Here is a 22,061-nt window from a genome sequence, read left to right as displayed (position 1 = left end):
GATTAATCCACCAAGATGGGTTATCGATTCGCATGTGAATTGGTCAATGCAACCGAAGATGCATTGCTAATTCAGCGTTACGCTTGTCTGTCAGGAGAATTATATGTTTGATTTAATAGATTAATAAATATTGACTTTTTTTATTATCGATAAATTTATCCAAATAGTAAAAAAGACTTAGTTAAAAGAAAGCTTCAATAAAACTGCTGTTATATTTGCAATTAAAAAAGTACATTGTTGTTATTGAATAATTGCATTTATTTATGGTTTTATTATATTTTTTTCTGCGATGCATTTAGAATATATACATATTGTAATTTTTATTTTGCTTGCAGATACGTGACTGGCTCACGGTCGAGGAAGAGATGTTGCGACAACAAGCTGTTATCGTCGGCGATGTCGACGAAATCATGCATCTTCTTGATAAACAAAAGGTGAGTAGGTTGCAAAATCAAATTCCTTTCTGCATAAGTATTGATTATACTATTAGTCTGTCGCACAAATTGTTTTAACTAAATTTTAATATTCTGTTTACTAAAACATTTTGAAGAAAAGAAGTTTTATAGTTCCCGAACAAATTATTCGAAAATTCTTAATGGAAAAATTAATAAGACACAATATTTACAAGAATATATCTTTAATCACGGAAGAATAGCAGAGGAAAATGATTTAATCGCACAAACGTTAAAGATGCATATATTAAAATCTCCGAATCACCCAACGATATCTCGACGTTACGTTGTTTATGATCTTACTTAGTAATCGCACGCTCGTATATATATGTGTCGGTACCGCCCAAAGATGTAAAGATTTCGAATACGAGCAACTGGAATGCCGTAGTATTGGCCATGCCTTTGAAGTTTATCGCAATTTGCTGAGCCAAGCTGTAAAGGCGACCGACAATGCTTTTAAGCTACCCGATTCATGCTTGCGCGGCGTTATTGGAAGCTCGTCTGTTCCACTCTTTCTCTCTTTCTCTCTCTTTTTCTTTTATTTTAACAACAACGGCCAAGCGCTCGGTGGACGCGACAGTCACGGAATTGAACCATGAGCGTTCTCGGTTTATAATTTCCGCTTTATTCCTCGAGTGACTTGCATTTTCTCTTCAAAATTGCATTTCGCGATAACTCTCGATTGTCGGTCTTTTTATTCTCGGTTTTCTTGAAAATATCGTGCAGTCTTGTGCACATCATTCTTCATTTCATATTCCACGAGCGGTAAAAATGGCAGAACTGAAAGCTCCGGCGTCGGTAAGCATGCATTCTGTCTCCGGCGCTGCCGTCGATATTTCAACCTCCGGGGTTGGATTCGAGTGTGCTCGCTGCAGGGGGTAAACGCTCACCATATCATGCTATCCTCGCAGGGTCAACCTGGCGTAATACCGTGAGCGGAAACGTTATCAGCAGACGATGCCGTGAAAAGTGCTTGGCGGCGCGGAAGAGCAAAGTTGCGATCAACGAGTTTCCGGAATACGAAGATAGGGGTGCTTAGGGGTGACTGACCGAGAGAACCCTGACATTGGCATTGGCATTAGGGATCCGGCGAGCGTTGCCACGCCTTCCTTTGTGCGTCGACGTCGTGCCGCGCGTTATTCCGCCATGGTTGTTAATTGCCTTGGACTTAATGGATCGATATACAGAATTGCGAACGACGCGAAATCTCGCTGCTTCATAATACGCGAGTCTGGAAAATTTGATCGAACCGCGTGATGTCGTATTTCTCGTAAAATTAAAACATTAATTTTATGCGTTGTGTTTTTGGTCGTCAAGCTATTACGTGATATCATGGAGCGTTCGTTAAATGAATATCAAGTAAAGTTGTTGTTAAAAAAAGACCAATTAAACACAACGTGATGCAATTTTGCCATTACCGAGTCGATGTTGTACGCTAAGTTTTAAACGCCCACACGGAATGCATCGCACACGTCGCATTCATAAAACGCGGATACGTTTTTTTGTGTTTAATTTAATCTGTGTCTATTCTTGTGTATCGAGCGTGACGGAATTGCAGGAACGTTTCGTATTAATTAACGCGAGATTTTTCAATTGCGATATAATTGCGGGATCGCAATTGCAGTAACGAGTTTTCCGCGCGCAGTTACGCTTCGCCGTTCGTCATAGCTCAGCTTTCCGCGTCGTCTTTGTGCTGATTATGGGAGACTGTAAATCCAACGTCCATGCGTCCAAACTATAAAATAAAGTATAAAAACGTGATACGACTGTTACGGATTTCCGCCATAAAAGCTTACGTCGAGATGTTTCCACGTTCTCATTTCCCGAATATGCATATCTGGCATTTTCCTTCCGTCGTTCTTCCCCTCACCCGCGCGCGCGACGATGTTCCCCCATGAAAAACTTTACCGCGGGAATAATACGAACGTTTACCGTAAATTTCCCTGGGTCACGGCATAAGAGTACATTACCGCATGCCTTCCTCATTCCCCCTGTCCTTTCGCATTATGCCCCGGAAACAATGTGGAGCTTCGAGGAGCTGGCATTTTCCGAGTTGCATTCTTCCGCGCGCGAACGAAAGACTCTCCGTAGTCTCCGTAACAAATTTCGGACTTTTATGCTAACACTCTGCCATTACATAAAATCTGTGTCGAAATATTTCCGCTCGATTTACTTCGAAGCGCAATGCTGATTTTAATGGGCGACACTTATTTGCTGCTTTGTGTCATTATAATTTAAATTTTCTTTTAAAATGTTTTTACGAAGCGTGTACATAATAAAGGGAACGTTTCGCACGTAAATATTAAAAATAAGGCAGCGAGAAATATAAAAATGACTGATTTCAATTCAGCAATATTTCTTTTCGGAAGGAAAGTAATTTCGCGCGTGAAAGGGTTGCTCATTAATGCGAAAAATTGACGTGACGTAAGATTCCTTCTTCTGAATTCTTCCCCGTTCAAACGCCAGCGAAATCATTTTTTCCTCGCGTCAACCGCCAGACGGCTGTGAATGGGACAAATGGTGCGCTTGATTGATCACTGATATTGTCATACGGTCTTCTTTCGGTTAGTACCTCGGGATGGAAATTCGGAATTTTCGAGCGCATTTTGAAGGGTGAACGAAAACAATAGGTTTGTTACGGCAGCGTTGTTATCGATTTCCTATTGAGGGAAAGCCGAGGATGAGATATTTTGACGCCAGACGGTATGGAGAGACAATAAGAGTGGAAGAGAGAAAGAGAGAGCAAAGACAGAGATTTCGTCGGGGATATATCGGATTTTCTACGCAGCTTGTGATAGCTGACGTTTCGGTTGTTATATCGTTCGGCTTACGGAAATCCGTTCCGGCTAAGTAAATCCGAGGGAGGGAGAATGGCGAGGGGTGGTGGTGAGAGGGGCAGCTAATTACACATCCGAGATCTCGCGTAACACGCGACCGTGATATTTACTCGATGCCACAAAGTAACGTCTTGTTCCAAATCACATTACAATTCTCTCTCAAGCTTGCTTAAGCTCGCTCGACTGTTGGTATTACACGAGTCATTGTCGTCACCTGCTGCGTAACAGGATTCACCCGACAAAGTCCAATTACGAGATCCGTGCCGCACGTTGGCGTAAAATGTGCTTTTAGTCGCTCGGTGAGCATCCGCGTTCTCAGCGATGAATTCTTTTGCGGTTTTGAATAGCTAACAAACTTTCGAAGCAAAATTGTACGTATATATTCTGGTAATATATCATAAATATTAATTGCTTTTATTGGAAATGAATTTTTAAGGTTTGACTCTTCGTGTGCCAAGTAAAAAAAAGGAGCGGATCGGGTGTAATTAAAAGAATGGAATATTTGCTCGGTGTATAATGAGCACAGCTCGAATTTTATTCTGAGTCCGAATATACAAAGACACGTCCGCCCGCGTAGACGATTACCAGTCGAATCCCTTATTTTGTCGACCTCTTGGTCGTCGAAAGCCTACTCTCACGAGCCTGTTTGTTTCGTAGGACCTCTCGAAGGTCCTTTTGAATTTCCTACGGGAGGAATCGTTCCGCCTATTTATCGCGCCCTGCTTCTTTCGGTGACCCGCGCCTCCATGACGCGATCACCACACTTTCAGCCGCCGCGCGTATGCCTCGTCACGGTCGTCGGTACGGAATCCCCCGACATTTCGCGGAATACTTGCAAATCTGCAACGGCTCATTGGGGATTCCCTATCTAACGGTCTAGTCTATTATCCGCTAATCTGTTTATTTTGACGACGTGTTTTTCGGTCTATTTGCTTCGCCTGAGTCTAGCCGCGCGATACTGCCGACCGTCTAGGCGATGACGTATGTGGCCATATAATCGCCACAAAGGATAATAATAATAATTTATAATCTCTCATTATTGTATTGTGTGTGTGTGTGTGTGTGTGTGTGTGTGTGTGTGCGCGCGCAGGTTTGTTTGTTGAGATTTTTAATGATGTGAATATTTTCCAAATAATTTTATAATATTAACAAAATACGTGTTATAAATATCCTTTTTCCTTCTTTGTTTAAAGTGTTGGGAGAGCCACTATCTATATTCGATATTTTACGAAAACTTTGTTCTACGGACTTCTGAGAGCTCTTTAATAAGTACGTGACTTAATTTCCGCCATTAACGGGAATTATCGAGAATTTTATATTCGAAGGGAGAAAAAGTAATAAAAAGCAGTTTATTAATTAATACATCTAACTCGACAATTTTGTATTATTGCAAATTATTTATTTGTTTTCGCTTAATATGTTTAATTACTGCAAAATACTTAATTTGCTGTTTAATTCATATATATTACGTAATATCAATTATTTACAAATTGTTATTATGGAATTAATATTTTATTACTCTTTTGAAAGCTTAAAAGAAATGCATCAAAAATTACGCAATCTCTCTCTCATTGTCGTAATAATGACATCTGTACTACTCGTTGCGAGGGTTGTCCTTTTGCCGATTGTCTTGCAGCGTATTCCTGATTGTCGTACACGCGGTTATCGTACGCTGTACAAGCTTCTTCGTCTTTCCGACGTTCTTCACACCGGCTGCAATAAACGTCCGCCCCATTATTTCCGCCGTTTCCTCCATCCGGCTTTGTGTTGCTGGCTTCTGATAACTTCGACCATGCCGCCCCATCGCGGCGCCTTCCGTCGAGGCCCAAAGGATTGCACTCCTTATACCGTGCCTTCCATGGAGGACTCGTCGAGTCGAGTAATAATGCCAGGGAGTCGCGCGCTCGCGTCCGTAGTTATGAAGAACCTTCCACGATCTCGCAATTTCCCGGTTACTCTGGTATCCGGTGAATGGCCGTCCTCATTCCATAACGCGCGTGCGAGCTCATGGCTTGTATATGTATACGGGATATGAACGTCATCCACAGCGCGATGACGTACGGTGTGCTGCAGATTTTCAACACGAAAATTGAAATTCGCCGTCTTCCTGTCGGATCCATCCCCGTCGATGGTACCACTTCCGGGCGAAATCGCGCTTCCATTTTCTCGCGGTACCGCGACCGGGCATCATCAACGATACTGTTGAATCCAATCGAAGTCAATGAGATGCTGAGAGATTAATTTTTTCTTCGGTAGCTTTTCTCTAATGCTTTAATCGGATTTATTATTTTAATTTAATCTATTCAGATTAATCTATTCTGAGTGAGAAAAGAGAGAGATTTAATTGTCTGCTTTATTAAAACATGCTGCAACACATTGTTGCAATATTTATTTTTACAATTGTAGATTAATTATTGTTGAAAGCGGAAGCAAATTTTCTGTAGTTATCATTTCTTTTACGTGTATGATTGAAGAAGAAATCTCTTTTGATGTGACTTTCTTAGTCATTTATTTAGTTTCGTAGAATTTTATACTTTAACTAGATTTCAAGGTAAAGAGAAGTGCAATGTTTAATTTTCAATTTTATCGAGTTTTGACGAAGTTTGTTTCCGCGCTGCTAGATACCATAATTATTTCCGTAATTCATATCGTAACTGTCTTAGCGGATACTACGTTTTAAGATATCGAACTTCAATGTAAAAGATTTCTTGCGAAAGTTATTTATTTAAAATTAATTTTATATTGTATTAATTTTATATGACGAGTGCAAATTCTGGTAGTTTCGAAAGAAATTTTTCCTGTTATATTTAAAGATTCTGAGTTTAGCATTGTCACTTAGTTTTTATGAAATTGAGACTGAAAATGTTTTTAAAAAGTTACCTTCATAATCTTGAGAATATATATTATCAAAAAAAAGTAATTCCACTTTTGAAAGTTTCCGCTTTACTTTACGAAACTTTACGAAAATTACATTGCTCTATGTAAAACATTCGTATGCTTGTTACAGTTACAATACAGAGTTTCTAGTTTAAAGTATACAGCATCACATATAGTGGGATGTTTAATTACTGCATTTTCCTTCAGGAGAATTTTTTCAATTAGTACCATGGAAGTTTAGATGTTTTATTGCAGATGTTTTAAGCTATACGTAAAAAGTTAACATCTGATGTAAACATACACTGTATGTAGTAGTAATGTATAGCAGTAGAGTGAGCTTATTAAAAGAGATATCGCAAGGGAACGTTTGGACTTTTTGCTTCATTGTATGAGCTTAGTAATTAATTTTTTAATCAAGTTACTCTCTGCGGTTGTGTCCATCAATGCTTTTCTTTCTTTATGAATATTATTCTCATTTTATAAAAACTTAATAGCTATTTTATGTTTTAAATTTTATTATACTAGAACAACACAGGCGCGCGCTACGCGCGCGCTATTTTCTTTTCGCACTTGCACCACAACACAATATAATTAGCAACATAACGCAATTCGTCAAGGTTATTTCTTAAACTGGTTGATTTTCGAGAGTTCTGCTTATTCTAAAACAGTTCTCGTATAGTTCGTGACATGTACAATGCCTCCAAAGAGTTCTGATAGGAACAACGAGTAGAAAATTTTTTAAAAAATTATTGCGCCCAAAGGGTGGACCCCTCTTCTTGAACAGAATAAGCTGCTGCTTCCAGTTCTACTAAATCCAGTCCTACGCTTGCCTTGCTTGACTGAATCTTTTCATGATGATAAGAGTTTAAATAGCATAAAGTAAAATATTTTTAAAAATATTATTAAAAAATTCTATTAAGGATTCAGGACAACTTTGCAACCAAATTAAAAAATGAAAGAACTTTTTTAACATCATCGAGAACTTTCATAGAAAGCCGCCAATTCATAAAAAGTGGGTAACAAAGTGACCTTAGAAAGTATGCTGTTACAACTTCATCCATTGAAGTAAAGTTCTGAAAATATATTTAATGAGTTACAAATAATTGTATACATTTTGTAAAAACGATAAAATTGCAAAAAATTAAAGATTACAAAGACATACTTCAAAAGCATGTAAAGCTCCTGATTGTTTGCAAAATCATATTTTGGATTGAGAAATGATACATTTACTGTAGTTTGTGGAACATTTCGTGGGAAAAAAACTGAGCTTGACAAGTAAAGTTTTATTTCAAAACTTACCTTAGATAATATGGAGTGGTAAAATCTCTCTGTTCCATCAACACTCACTTCCGCATCTTTTATATTAGCATACGGAGCATGTATAATTATCTGCTCGTAAATCGCACCTTCCTCAGTAATCGGTTTCAAATCTGGCTTTAGTGGTTCCTCATCCTCCTCATCCTTTAGTTATCTCGATTCGCGTTATGTATTTAAATCATTAAATTTGATCGTAAACAGTCTATCTATGCACATAAAAACTCTCTGTCCGAAACTGTCAACATGCATTATTTCTCCAAAAATTGTTAACCTCCACGCGAAGACAGCCGCACGATCTAAACTGAACATAACGCACAACGCGAATCGAGATAACCAATCAGCATCACGGAAAAGAGGCAACAATGATTTCGATTTAATATTTAACACGGCTTTTTTAAGAGTGGAAAATAATAAATAACACAAATCCTATTCTAAAAAAGGTGTTAAAGGTGTTATTTATTTCATCATGTTTCATCAATACAAATTTGACAGAATTGACAGCTGCCGTTTTCACGTTCCTAAGAAATAATAAATTAATATAACCGCACTGACAGCCACTATGACATTCTGACATTCGCAACACGAAGTTCAAGTCACACGAAGTTCGAGCCATGCGAGAGAACCAATCAACGTCGCGGTAAAGAGGCCTCAATATTCGATAAAAAAGAACTTCATGAGGTTAACACGCCTTTTTTAGAATAGGATAGGTATCTATATTGTATCAATTAGCATTTAATATTACATTCGTATCAAATGTAAAAAAAGCGATTAAATTTGTAACGCGTATATCACAATATACAGCATAATATTTTTCAGCCATTTTCAGCAGATTATAATAATGTTGTTTAATGATATTATAACCGATAATTATACACGATTGATGAATATTGTAATATTGTACGCGTTAAAGTGCCACAGTTACTTTTAAACTATTAGAATTTCTGCTTTCATCCTTTTTTGGCCATTTTCAGCTTGCCCTTTTTCAAACGATTTCGCCTGTTTTTTCCGTACTCTCGCGATGTGATTCGGTTCTTTATGGCTCGGAGAGGAAGAAAAGCTCGCTGTTGCTTTTATGCCATTCGCGCAGTCAGTCGTCGCGTACTTCGGTTAATGGCAAATGCGTTTGTGACGTACACCATACATCTTCATATATGTCAGGGTTACTTTCATGTTACATTCGTGTAGCGAACTACCGTTCGTACACCTGTACCGTAAAAGACAATATATCCTTGAAACAACTATATACATAGATACATATAAAAAAGTAAGGAAAATCCTATAATCCAGGAGCTCCAAAGAAGCTGCGGAAGAAGGAAAGTTCTTCTCTCTTATAATTTAATACATTATGCGTTTTCCGTTTTTTAAAGAATGTCGAAATAAGCATTCCTCAAGATATTTAAACCTCACAATTTGGAATGTAACAATTGTCACAACTATTAATCTATCGCGTAGTGTTTCATTTTTATTTTATACAGCGAATGCTTGTTCGTTGTGCAAAAATGATTAATATCTCGAAATACGCTCTAAAAATATTTATTTCACGAATGCCAGGAACGTTTGCTGATAATGCTTTGTAAATTTAGATTTGATTGAATTTTTTTCAGTATTAGTTACAAGCTTTCTCGTATGTTTTTGTTTTCTTTGAATATTTATTATTTTCCTCATTTTACCTTCGTCTCCATCTCTTGAATTTTTCATTTGTATGTCCGCGGGCAACGGAAAATGCAATCATGAAACTCGATTATGCGACGTGGCGTAGGGAAATATGTTCGTAGTTGATAAGCATTTTCGAGTTGCCGAGCTTTTTTAGCGAGATTTTCAATACTTTTAGGCAAACCTATCTACAATCTGCACGAAAAAACTTTAAAAGTATACAGTGTTCTCGGTTTCCGCATGAATGTAACTATCCACTTGAGCGTGGTTACGCTTAATTTAAATTTAATTGTTTACAACTCGCGTTTTAAACGCGAAAATAAATTTTGTAATGTTAAAAGCGTAATATGATTACGCTTTAAAAATTCCAAAATAGAAGAGCTAAAAGCTAATTAAGTGTGTTATATTAGTTATACGAACAGGCAGATAAAAAGTAAACGTTTATATGCCATATTTAAAATAGCATGGTATTTTTTTGCCGCAACCGAAAAGAGTAATTTATGAATGTACATATGAATATAGTTTTTTAATCAGTATTATGTAATTATTGTAACTTTTTTTTGATATCATAAAACATACAATGTCAATAGTAATAAAACAATTGCAATGCTTTGTAATTAAATATGTCATGGTGAAATGGCACTTAAGTTCTCCGTTGCTAGCTATTGTGTTTTTGATCGCATTTGCTATGGTGGTCACCGAAGAAATCTTTATGTGCCTTTAGGCAAACACACACACACACACACACACACACACACGAGCAATAGGGTGGGTTTTGCGTGTGCGCAATGCGCATCTTTTTGTCGATTCCTGTTCCATCGGATTAGGTGTAATAGCAGTGACGGATTGGAACCCCCGCGCGCGCGCGTTTTTGTACATTGTCGAAAGTTTAATTCCAAAATTGTACGATTACTGCGTAATTTATTACAATTTCACAATATTGTATTTTTAAATTTACAAAATTGATATATGTTTTGAAACGTTCGACCAGATTAATTTACGTGCACTTAGAATAACATAAATTCATTGATAACTTTATATGTCTTCGTTAAGTTTATTGTTATAATCAACAATATCATGTTAAAACTCTATGTTCCATAAAACAACTATATCTTTTACAATCCTGACACGCGAATTCGCGTTTGCTTCAAATTTCGCACGGCTCGCAGCATTCGCTAAGCGGCACCCTCCACCACGCGAATTTTGCACCCCATAGCCTTTATACCCCGTAGGATAGACGGTAGATATAGTATATCGTGTTCCCTAGCTACCAAGGGTATTCCATGGAGCCGTGTCAGATGCTGAATTCAGTTGGACGACGCGCTTCCATCGACGTGCACGCGCTCGAAAATCATGTAGCGCAGCATCGGAATTATTTATTAATTATATTATCGATACGATCGTCGGCCTATTGCACGCTCGCACATTTCTCGCCGGCACTTTTCCGTATTCGTCGCTGCCAGCACGGTAAACGATTTTCAGTGTCAACGCAGCTCTTGGCGCACGATGTGTTTGCACACGTGGTTATTTAGCCGATATACGGCGGATGATAAATATTTGCCCCTGTTAACGAATGGGAAGCTGATTATCTGAAAAATCCGAAATTTCGTGTCTATGGACCTCGCGAGCATGTATCACGCTGCTCCTCGCCGGACTTACGCGTTACGACCAATTTTGCCGTATTTGTTCGAAAGCGGACGCATTCACGGCTGGATGTTTTTTCTGCGATCGACCTTCGTGTCGCATCTGCCCAGCGAAATTGGCCGACGAGCACGCGTTTGACGAATTCTGACGAATTAAAAATTTTCTGACTAATGAAATATATGTATATCGTACGTGTTTCCGCGCGCGACTGTTGTTCGGTCATCTTCGAAAATCGGTTTATTTTTAACGTCCTATGTTTGCTTAATATCGAATACATTTGTGGATTGAATGTGTTTGCTCTCACGAGCGAGCAACTTGTGGTGCTGAATGTAAATCTCATGAATAATCATTTACGTAGCGATTTAAAATGCAATCCTTTGTCGTTTCGCTCGCACGGCACTCTATTGTGTATAATTGAGTGCGCCTGTTGTCGATATTAAAGACCTGTTATCGCGCGTGGACCCCGTAATGTAATTCTGACGAAAGGGCCCGAGTGAAAATTAGGGATGCAGCTGGCGAAATACCGAACGAAACGAAAATCGATACAGCATGTCCAGGCTCCTCTCTCTCCCTCTCTCTATCTCTGTAGCTCCTTCCTCCCTCCTTGTCACGAAAATCCGGCATCACCAGACGAATATCGAATAGTAAAACCGGAAACTGTACCGGATTGGACTTGTCCACTATACGATCAATGTAAACTCGAAATATTTGACTGTAAACAGTGACGGTTCAACAAAAGACACTTTTTGCGTCTGATGAAAAATATGTCTAATACAATAGGAAATAATCACGATATCTAATATTTAACAAAGATTATATTAACTGTGCTTTCAAACGTATTAAAAAATGAATATTTAATAACTCGTTGTTAAATCTTAACATTTGCTTTTTTCATCAAAATTATTTTGTCGTCATTGAATGTATCAAGATATATATTTATGCATTAACATTGCATAACATTGAAACATGCGTGCTAAAACAAGATTGAATAAATTATTCGAATAAAAAGAGATACACTATCGAAATTGATCGAAAAGCAAAACCTATTCGAAAAGTAAAATGTATTTTCGCGAAACTCACTGCACTGCCGAGATATGCTGTGTCTACTGTAAAGCTATACGTACAATCATTGACATATAATAAATTTCATAATACCTTTTATTATATTCTCTTTGCCTGTATCAGGAAATTTTTCTATCGTTCAGATAGGCGTTAGAGAGGCCAAATATACCGCAACTAGAGGCTATCGAAGGTATTTCGGTTTCCGGCGGAAGGGACGAGACAACCGATCGTCTCGAAAAGAATCGACGATGAAAATTAAACATTCACGATATCTTGCGCGTAAACGACATGAAACATTTACGGTGAGACGTCTATAACTATCTTTTACTGTCCGATAACACTAATCGTGGATAGTTTTCGCATCTGTTCGCGTCAACGGGGACGTCCGTTTCCGGCGTTAGTTTCTACCAGTTTCCGAAAGCGTTCTTGTCGTGATGAAATTGAATCTTTTATGCGTCCTAACGTTGCCGTGGATGTTTCGTAGTTTTGACGCTGTGGCTGGGCCGTCATATTCGCATTATGTGTCGCATCAACGATTTCGACCATGCAAGTCGATGCGAGTTGACGGTGCGACAGGTTTGACATCTTGTCTCTCCCGATAACTTTCCGTTTAATGGAAGGGAATTTCCTGTTAGAATGTATCGTTATTTCTTTGAAGTCCCATCCGATTTACATCATTCGCTTACGTAGGGAGATGCGGAAGGGCGCGTTGTTGTTCGCGCAGCCAAGCGGCTTGTAGGATAGACGAGTTATCGATCAACACCGGAGTCGTATATCTTATGCACGCGTCATCCGATAAGCAGGAAGGCTTTTCTTGGAGGATTTAATTCGTGAGCTGCGTTGCTTTTAACGTTATTAAAAATTGATGTTTCCTAGCCGGTCGATATCGGCCGCGAGGGAGCTGCGCACGCGAGATGACGAACCACGCGATGTTTTTTTTTTAAATAAAAAGAAAGAGCGACACGTATAAATGATTACGGTAACATATATTGACGGATTACACGTGGAATTTATTTCATGGTACAGTAGGATACCGAAAATACCTAGTGCATCTCTCTCATAGGCGCAAAAATACCGGGCTCGGTGTTGGAGAACATTTCAATTCGCGCACCCCACGGTTACCGAAAAAGTATTATATCCGTACAACAGACTGCAAACCGTCTCTAAAAACATATTGTTTATTATGACATCTAACAAATGAATGCGACATTTTCAATATTCGTGGATTTCAATGGGGCTTTTATAAAAACGTTCGCGCATTTATCCGCTATTGCCGCCGTTTAATCTAATAAAATCTCGATAGAGATCCGCTACGCGGAGATAAGCGCTCGAGCGCCCGGAGAAGAGAGCCGCCGACGCATTTTACATCACGTAAAACATAATAGGCGAATCTCATTAATTCGGACTGTCACATGAGCTTTTTATACATCGAAGCTGGTTCGACAAAGAACGACGACAGTGGCGATCGTGACGGTTTCTGGCGAACGTGTGTCAGACAGCGAGACTGTCGCCTATGCGCCTCGTTCGATTAGTTCCGATCTGGCTAGTTGCACGAGCGCAAAGTGAGCGTATCCGGCAAAAGACAAAAAAGGAGCTATCAAAAGCCTCGTGCACAACGCAAAGTGTGAGGGACACCCTGCGCGATGGATCGGAAGGAGTCGCAGCCCGGTACATCGGCCGCGTCGTCCATGTACACCGGCACCCTGCAACTTCGCTTTAACGTAAGTGAATAAAAAGTGTCAAAGGGGAGGCGGCTCTTTGAGCTGTGAGCGAGGAGTTTCGCACGGCTAACGGGAACACACAGTCTCGATGCTTGAAATTGACCACGTTTCGACTTGGATACGTGGAGTATTCGTCTCGCGTTTCTCTTCTTTCAGATTCTTTCTTCGCGTCTTTTTGCTGTGCCGACACGAGTATGTGCGGAGAAGGCAAATGTGTATCGCGCCACGCTTTAATTCCTTGAGGCACGATCTGTGTTCATAATTGTAAGAAGTGACGACGATTGTAGAATAAGTTATTCTTCTCTTCTTGATTATGTCTTATAAATTAAATTTGTAAAATTTAGAAGTTTATAATTTATATAAGTTTGGTTTTATCTAGCAAGGAAGTTTTGTATGAAAAATGTTGATCAGTGGAACAATCCCTTTGGAAAGGCGAGGGGAAAAGAAGTATCGTCTTTACCGATACGCTATTGCGAAATATATTCGGAGCGCTTGTTATTTCAATATAATTATAATTTGAGATAATTTCGTATCTTCGCTTCGGTTTGCTCTAAAATATGATAACTCTGTCATTTGAGACGAGCTAGAATTTTTCTTATCGTCATCCAGAGACAAGACGTTCGCGCTTTGAACGAGAGCTAAAGCAATTTACGAGGTTCGCGAAAATATTTTGTACTAAAAACCTGTGACGACGACGACGACAACGAGGTAACATCGAGGATAAGCATGTGAAGGAAACATAGGTGCTGCGAAAGTTTTCGTTGTTCGCTCATAAGTCATCTCTGCAAGATATCCTCTGTTGTGCAATCATTTTTCTTCGCTCGGCTTTTCCATCTTCTTTTTCGTTGGTGTACTTTTATTTTCTCCAAGGAATGGTAACGGCTTTAGCCATCGCGATGCCGTCTGATATCCTGCCCTTCCTTGTTCGTGTTATAACGTGGTTCACTTTTTTTGCGATTATTCAGTCGCGCTTTTCCCAGTCGCGATTTTCCAGTTCTGGAAACGCGAGCACAAATCCTGCCTCTTCGTGCCGCCGGCGATTGCGTTGTCGTGGATGGCATTAACCGGAGAATATAATGGAAGCGTCGGGAATAATATGGATTTAGTTTAGGAAGAACGGCCACAAAAGATTCGTCGTCGTTGAATATACGCTCTTTTGTGGGCGTAGCATCGTGTAATGTACGAGCTGATCGAGTAAGTTCCGCGCTTTACCGTGCGGTCGTCACGCTCTGCACTTTGGATAACGAACGTCATTACCGAATAAGACGCATCACGTCGCTTATGAGGGAATATTTCATAGTTGGCGAAGTTACCCCTCCGAGTACCCGCGACCACTCTAATCGGCCATATATTCTCGCGTCGAGAGCTGAAACGCGCTTCTCGTAAATTATGCGACGCTCCGAATGCGACCGCGCGAAGCTTCACTGTCTTTTTAAATGTCTTTTAATTGTTCTCCGGACGCAACTAGCGTGAATAGCCGTCATACGCGTTTCACAGCTGCGCCATGAAAATTTTACTGCGGGAGGATAGAGAGAGACGCGACAAGTTTTTCATTAAGGCGTCTCATAAAGTTCGTTTGCGACGTCGCTTGGCCGCAATGTCCACGTTATATTTTATGTAAATTTTATTTGCGGACTTGTTGCCGCCGATAATGTCGTCGTATAATACGAGCAGTAAACATAATTTCGTCGGAATTCGTAGTCGTAGTCAGCTACGAACGATTCGGAGACACGTCCGGAAACGTTGGAACGCATTGGGGGAATGCCGAGTTTTACGTCGAACTTTCTACTTACTTCCCAGTAAATTACTTCTCCGCGGAGCATTTCGACGGATTGCGCTAAATGGGACGTCAAAAGTTTCGTTCGTGTCCAATTTTCTTCGACGAGTCGCTTATCCGTGATCATGATTGTGAACGGGGCTTATTCCTACGCGGAACACGCATTCTTATTTGTACACGCAACGCGCATATTTAGACGAGGCAATATTACTTCCATTATTCTCTTGAGCTTCTTCTCGAGTTTTGATAGCCCGTTGATTTTTCAAGATATTCTGTCATATTACATAGAGATGATGTATCTATATTAAAAATGTAATAAAATATCAATGAAAAAGATAAAATTGGCAACGTCGCTTTACCATATATTCTGTTATTTTTTAGAACGTTATCTACTTTGCTTCACTTCAGTTTTTCATGTTTTTTACATAATGATGAGTTCTTAGTGGGCTTGAAAAAGACACGCCATGTATGTAATAATTAAATAATAATATGCTACATATTACAATTAATTGAAAAGTTATTTAAAATATTTTATTTCGTACGTTGCACTGAGCTTGCATTTTGCACTTTGCAACAGTATTACGCAAAAATTTATTCATGCATCATGTTTTATTTTATGCATTGTCTGATTGGATCTGTGCCTAACTGATATTATTTATGAGCTTGCTGGTAGATTATATCGGAGTCATTCCGTGGAGATTAAAACTGAATTGCTAGTGTATAAAGTTTAACGTGCCCGATGGGAGATGAAGGAAAGTGTCATTAAGAGCAAATTAGCAGAGTTATCTTGAACGTCGCTTAATTTGATTTTATAGCAGCAAATTTATTACAAATTTAGCAGTGCTTAAGAAGTTTGCATGAAAAATGTGATTGAAATTTATGTTCTTCTGTAAGAGTTGTATTACAAAATCATTTGAAATTTAAATTTAAGAAATAAAATTTAAAATTTTTTAAATGGTCATATATCACTTTAAAAGAACGATCGATGAAATAGTTATTAAGATAACATGAGTAAGGAAAACTTTAGTTATATTAAATTTATCTTTTCGTGGAAAAAACAAAAGTGCTTCAAACCGAATGAAAAATCTTCATCGTGATGTGTGATACGTATACATATCCGAGCAGTGTTCCTCTGAGGAAACACACAAACACGGCGTAAATTACAATCCATTCGTATCGCAACGGAACAATAACGCTCGTCTACCACGCCACAACGTTCATGTCGGATTTCTATCGGAAGTACGTACGTTGATGCATGCATATGGAGATCAACAGCTTGTACTATTAAGAAGCAATAGCACGGCATATTGCGATATTCAATGCACATAACTTACGTCCATTATACCGCAGCACGTGATTTAATATGGTAGCAATGCGCATCTGTGTTCCGATGTAATCGGTGCAATTTTCCAAGTAACATAGGCAATTGCTGAGACCGATGGACTTACAAATGATCCTCCTGCGTTCAGAGGAGTCGCGTGGGAATTTTCACAGCTACTTTTGATTTTGTCCCACCGTACGTAAACGATAACGTCCACAATAGCCAGGACACCGGATATCCGATGAAATTCTCGCGGCTCCTGTTTCATCGAATTGAATCCTACGGGATTTCCATTGGTTACTACTGGGGAATGGAAATGTGTCAGGCCATTGGCTCTTGCTATTTGAATGGATTGGAGCGGAGTGTTCGGTTAACGTGTCCTATCTACGACCTATGGTCACCCTTCGGTTTGACGGACATTCTCTTTTGTTCTCCAGCCTGTAGAATAATGCGCAAGTGCGAAAAGGAAGGGAAAGATGCGAGTAATTAAGGGAGGAATATTGGCAGAGGCAAAAAAATTCTATTCGCGAGTTATCGCGTGTGTAAGCTTCTTCAGCTTTTCTGTTTGAAGAACGTATATTTGATCGATTGCGTGCTTGTGGAGAACACGGTACATACAACAGCGCAGAGAACTTATAATTCCGAGTTCTCATATATTTTTTGGACGATATGCTGCGCGATACAGCGAGCAGCTATGCATATGGCAGAAGCTCTATTAACCAGAGTGGAACTTTTTGGAAAGCGAGTGTATATCGAGCTTTCCGAGCGGCTGGTGACATGGAAATAACGCGCGATCGATTATGTCAGAGGGACATGTAAATAACTCTGCTTTACATAGAAAGCGGAAATAAAAGTATCGCTAAGTGGATTAACGATTCTCTTTACTGTGTCATAAAATACTAATTCGGTATTTGAATTAAATGTAAATGAGATCGCTGCGATGGCCGTGATCGTCATTGTCATCGATATTTCACGTTATCTCTTTTGCGATCGCGTTTCCCAAAAGGGAAAATCAATCATCTTTTAAAATAAAAGCCGGAAACGAACAAACAAATGAAAATGTTCTCGTTCGCTAACGGATGGAACTCATTTACGTATTGGGTGAGAAGAGAGTGCATGTGTGTATGTGTTGCGTTAAGCTGGGCGCGCGACTGTAATGCTAGTGGACAAAGCGAATTAGCAAGATTAACTTGTTAATCTGCCAGTTTTCCGGGAGCCGGCTAATTTGTGCATTCAGCTGCTGGACATATTATACACGACATATTCGGAGAGATCTCGAGAAAGATCTAGCTAAATTGAATGGAGTTACCAGGAATAAGATAGACTCTTCTAGAACTCTTAGTACCGTACTCAAGGTACATCGATTATCGATTAAAGACGCGTTTAATTATTTTACGAAAGGTGAAATTGGTTATTGAGGTCTCCGGAAGGCAGGGAGTTATCGCGCCGCTAATAACTTTCGAGGCTCTTTGTCCGTCGAAATTACGTTTCTTCCTTCTGGCGATATTTCATATCGGAAAAGAAACGTAATGGGGATCGAACCTAATGAACATTTCATGCTTGGTGGGTATCGCGAAAATTAATTCTGCCAGTAATCAAGCACGAGAATCGGATTAGGATCTGGAGCACTTGCGCGGGAAGGTAGTCATTCGGTATCCTTTTATCCGGAGCGACGCGGATTAGTAAGACTTAACATGGTTATTGTTATCGTAATCCTCTTGTGAAACCGACAGTTCCATAAACATTTTCTCTCTTCAACATTAACTCGTTTTATCAGGATGAAGAAAAATTGTAAAGAGAAAGAGAGAGGAGAAGAGAGGGAGAGAATTTATACAGATGAAAAGCGACCTTTTTCTATTAAAGTGAAAAGTCGTTTAACGATATTTTCAGTGTAGAATTTATTTATTACGACTGATTTTTTAAAAAATTTTATTCGAGGTATGCGTATCTCGAAGGATTTTCATTGCATATTTCGTCAGTTTTTATGGATATTTGACAGAAAATTATTAAATCTTGATTTTTACGTTTTATCATATTTTATACATTTCATAGTTTATAAATTTGCTGGAGTTTTAATTTGCTTAAGGAAATTTGCATAAAATATCTGTACTATCATATTTAAATTCATAATTTACAGCAGTTTATTAACTGTATAATTTTCTTATCATATATACATATTGCGCATCATGAAAATAATATGTAACTTTCCACTATTTCACTGTAGGATGCTTTCATGTTTCATTTTAATGGTTAACATCCGAGACAAGATTACATGTTAATTAGCTCACCGGAGGCTGACGGTGATCTATATGTATATCCTGACGAAAGATCGTGTAGTAGTTGCTACAACCCGGGGAATGGAGCACAGTACGTCGAAAGCTTGCTTCAAGCGATCGATAGCTTCGTGCAGCAAAAGGTGGCTACAACAGTAGGGCAAAAACAGGTGATCGACCTGAATGTTTCGTGGAATATTACATAAAGGCATTACTGCAGCTCTAAGAGGCGCTTTCGGTTTACGTGATCATGCGATAGAAAAGAAAAGATTTTTTCATGGAAACTCGTAGGACCGAATTTATACTGATGCGAACTTGTGAAAAATTTAAACTTTCTTAACGGATGCATTTAAAACCGGAAACAAGCTGGCGTAATTCTACCTTCGATCGCTTCGTTCACGTAAGGTCGTTCTCGTCAGCGTTTTTTTTACAAGCACGCGTTATTTCGCGTCGGGTTCTCATGCGCTTTTTATCACTTAAAAAAAGTGCGCGATGGCTTGCTGCGAGCACGTGCGTCGTGTAAATTGATTATGTCTCATACCGGTAGTCAGCGTATCGCGAAACAGGAAATTGACTCGATTTGTAGCGACTACGAAGTTTGCGCGGAAACCGGTTGAACGCTCGCGAGAAGTCCCTTGGAAGCTGAGCGCGCACGTTTTCGGCAGAGACGTTGAACCCTTTGGAGACGAGGTAACACACGTATGTCGTGTCCAATTTGCAATTATTAGGCCGCAATTTCATACTGCTTTAACACTGATCGATTCCTGAGTATGCGCTGCCGTCACATTGCACGTAGGCAAACGCTGGCAACGTATCGCATTAGTGACTGTGCGTCTTACAGTTTGTGAGGTTTATTAACTGACTAGAGTTTTGTAATAATTTTATTTTGTTTTGCAGAATGTCCTGCGTGAGTTGGAGCAGAAGAAGCCGCAACTGGACGAGCTGGTTCACACGGCCGAAAACTTGCGCGCTGACACGAATCGCCAGCAGTTGCATGGTAAAGGTAAGTGTCTATGAATTATGTACATAATATTTACGACATCTGGAGTTTTATTTCGCGATTTTAGACGGCACGTTATTGGACGCTACGAAAATTTTCTTTTAACGTTTCCTTTATCATAACCGTTGTCATTGTAACGTTGTATTTCCATATTATGACAATGTAAATTGTCAATGTTGACTTAATTACTGAAACTGCGGAAATGTTATTCCAGCAAATTCATAATGCACTTGTCTAGTTTGTTATTAATTAAGTAATTGCTACACAAGAAGAATGCAATGAGACATAGTAACATAGTATAATATAATCCATTATAACATTGTCTTATAAACACAGTACGCGCACATTGTTCATTCTTTTTTTAAATATTCATATATGCAGCGGTTACTAATGAGCAATAATAATAATTTGAAGAATAATTAAATCCAATTTCTAGATGTAATTATGATGATGAACAACAATGGAAATATTTTCGCAAATGCTCGAATAAGTCCATCAGGAACCTAATAGATTTAATGAGTTTCTTTTTATTATAATTGATACTGCAGAAGCAATCCTGTCTGCGTGGCACTTTCCACGATCCGGCGAAGTTTAGAAGTTTAATTATCAGGTTTGATTGCTTGCCCGAAGACTGTAATAAATTGCAGTAACTGCCGATCGATGTAAATTCGGTTTGCAAACCGTTCTGAAATTAATTGTCGCGCGGCGATTTATCAATTGAATGTCGAACGCTGGCACAATATAGTATGAAGGTATTAACGCGATTTCAACCGCAAACTTTTCGTAATTCCTGATGTTATTTAATTGCGTATTAATCATCAATGTCCAATATTCTATTGCCTATACAGTACGTGTACATATATATTGTACATATACATTTTACCGCATACGAGATACACGGCGGTATTTAACTGTATAATCCTCATCAAAATTGTGTTATTAATTCGCAATGTCCACCTATTTTTTAACAATTACAGCTGATTAATTTAAAAGCTTCGTCGCGTTTCCACGGACTTTCAAATCCTACGTGAATAGACGCAATTTGAAGTCGACAAAGGAGATTATTCGCGAAGCCGCTAATTATCTCAAGCCTCCTGAAATTTTCTCTCTCACCATTGAGCATTGTTCGTTCTATATTAGCGTCGCGACACTTGTCGGGGCGCGTCTGCTTTTACCGCAGTGTGTTTTAAGCAAGCAATTTATCCCCTCATTGTTTTTGGCACTTCTCTTTCACGAGAATGAAAAGTACTGTTGCATTTTGCCATATTCTTTTGTGTTATATCTTGTGACATATATGTGAAGTTGTTGATTTTAAATCAGTTTTTGAAAAATACTTTAATCTCAAACAAAATTCACGAATGAACACACTATCTCATTCAATCCGCAACTCACAAGTATAATTAATTAATTATTAATTAATTATTTCACAAAAAATAATTAAATAAAAAAACTGTGGTATTAATCGAAGAGAAGGCGACGCATCGATCTCAGGTGTGCTAGGCTTTTTAGCGACGAAGTTTATCACACCGCTAATCGTTCGTTAGCGGCTGTTTCTGCTTACAGTTCATAGGGAGTAAAATTTTTTCCTTTGGCCATAGATTGCCAAGGTAGCGTGTCTGCCTTCTAGACTTGAAGTGGCTTGATATGCGAGATTGATCCCTCCTGCGGAGCGTAACATATGCATTTCTGCATAATCGACTTTTGAATTCGCTTAAATACGTACTTTGTCCACATTAGTCGCAATAAACTTTTTCCATCCAGTGATAACGTTTTAAAACTTTGTTTAAATAATAATAAAATAAGAGATTCTCGAGCTGTTATAAATGGTTAGCACATCTCGAAGATTTCAGCAGTACTTTCGAGGTATATTCGGGCGTATATTTTTCATAATGGACGGGTTATCGAGAGCGTGTGTGCCATGGAGAGTTGCCGTTGCCTGCCGGGCTTTAATTACAAGCACGAAACATACGGAACACGCTACCGTCCATTTCACCTGGCTAGATTGCCATGCTCATCCCCTGCTGTATGCTGGCAGAGCCGCTTTAAGTGGCGTTAACTCGCACCGTCTTGGAATTGCCTGGCGAAGTAGTCGGTATTCTCTCGGCTCGGTTCCTACGGCGTTTTAGC

General features: G+C 39.1%; 1 protein-coding gene across 10 annotated transcripts in view; it reads left to right on the top strand.

Moving 5' to 3' along the window:
* LOC105279139 (dystrophin, isoforms A/C/F/G/H) overlaps nt 1-22,061 on the top strand; it is a 442,569-nt gene that overhangs the window by 102,386 nt on the left and 318,122 nt on the right. For all 10 annotated transcript variants that reach the window (XM_026967748.1, XM_026967742.1, XM_026967747.1 and 7 more), the window contains 2 exons: nt 336-434; nt 19,832-19,937. In XM_026967748.1, coding sequence (XP_026823549.1) covers nt 336-434; nt 19,832-19,937 — 205 coding nt within the window. The remainder of the gene's footprint in view (nt 1-335; nt 435-19,831; nt 19,938-22,061) is intronic.

Source organism: Ooceraea biroi, chromosome 2 (genome assembly GCF_003672135.1).
Source record: "Ooceraea biroi isolate clonal line C1 chromosome 2, Obir_v5.4, whole genome shotgun sequence".
Lineage (NCBI taxonomy): Eukaryota > Metazoa > Arthropoda > Insecta > Hymenoptera > Formicidae > Ooceraea > Ooceraea biroi.
The sequence above is the reverse complement of the archived record's forward strand: the minus strand, read 5'-3'. Positions and strand labels throughout refer to the sequence as shown.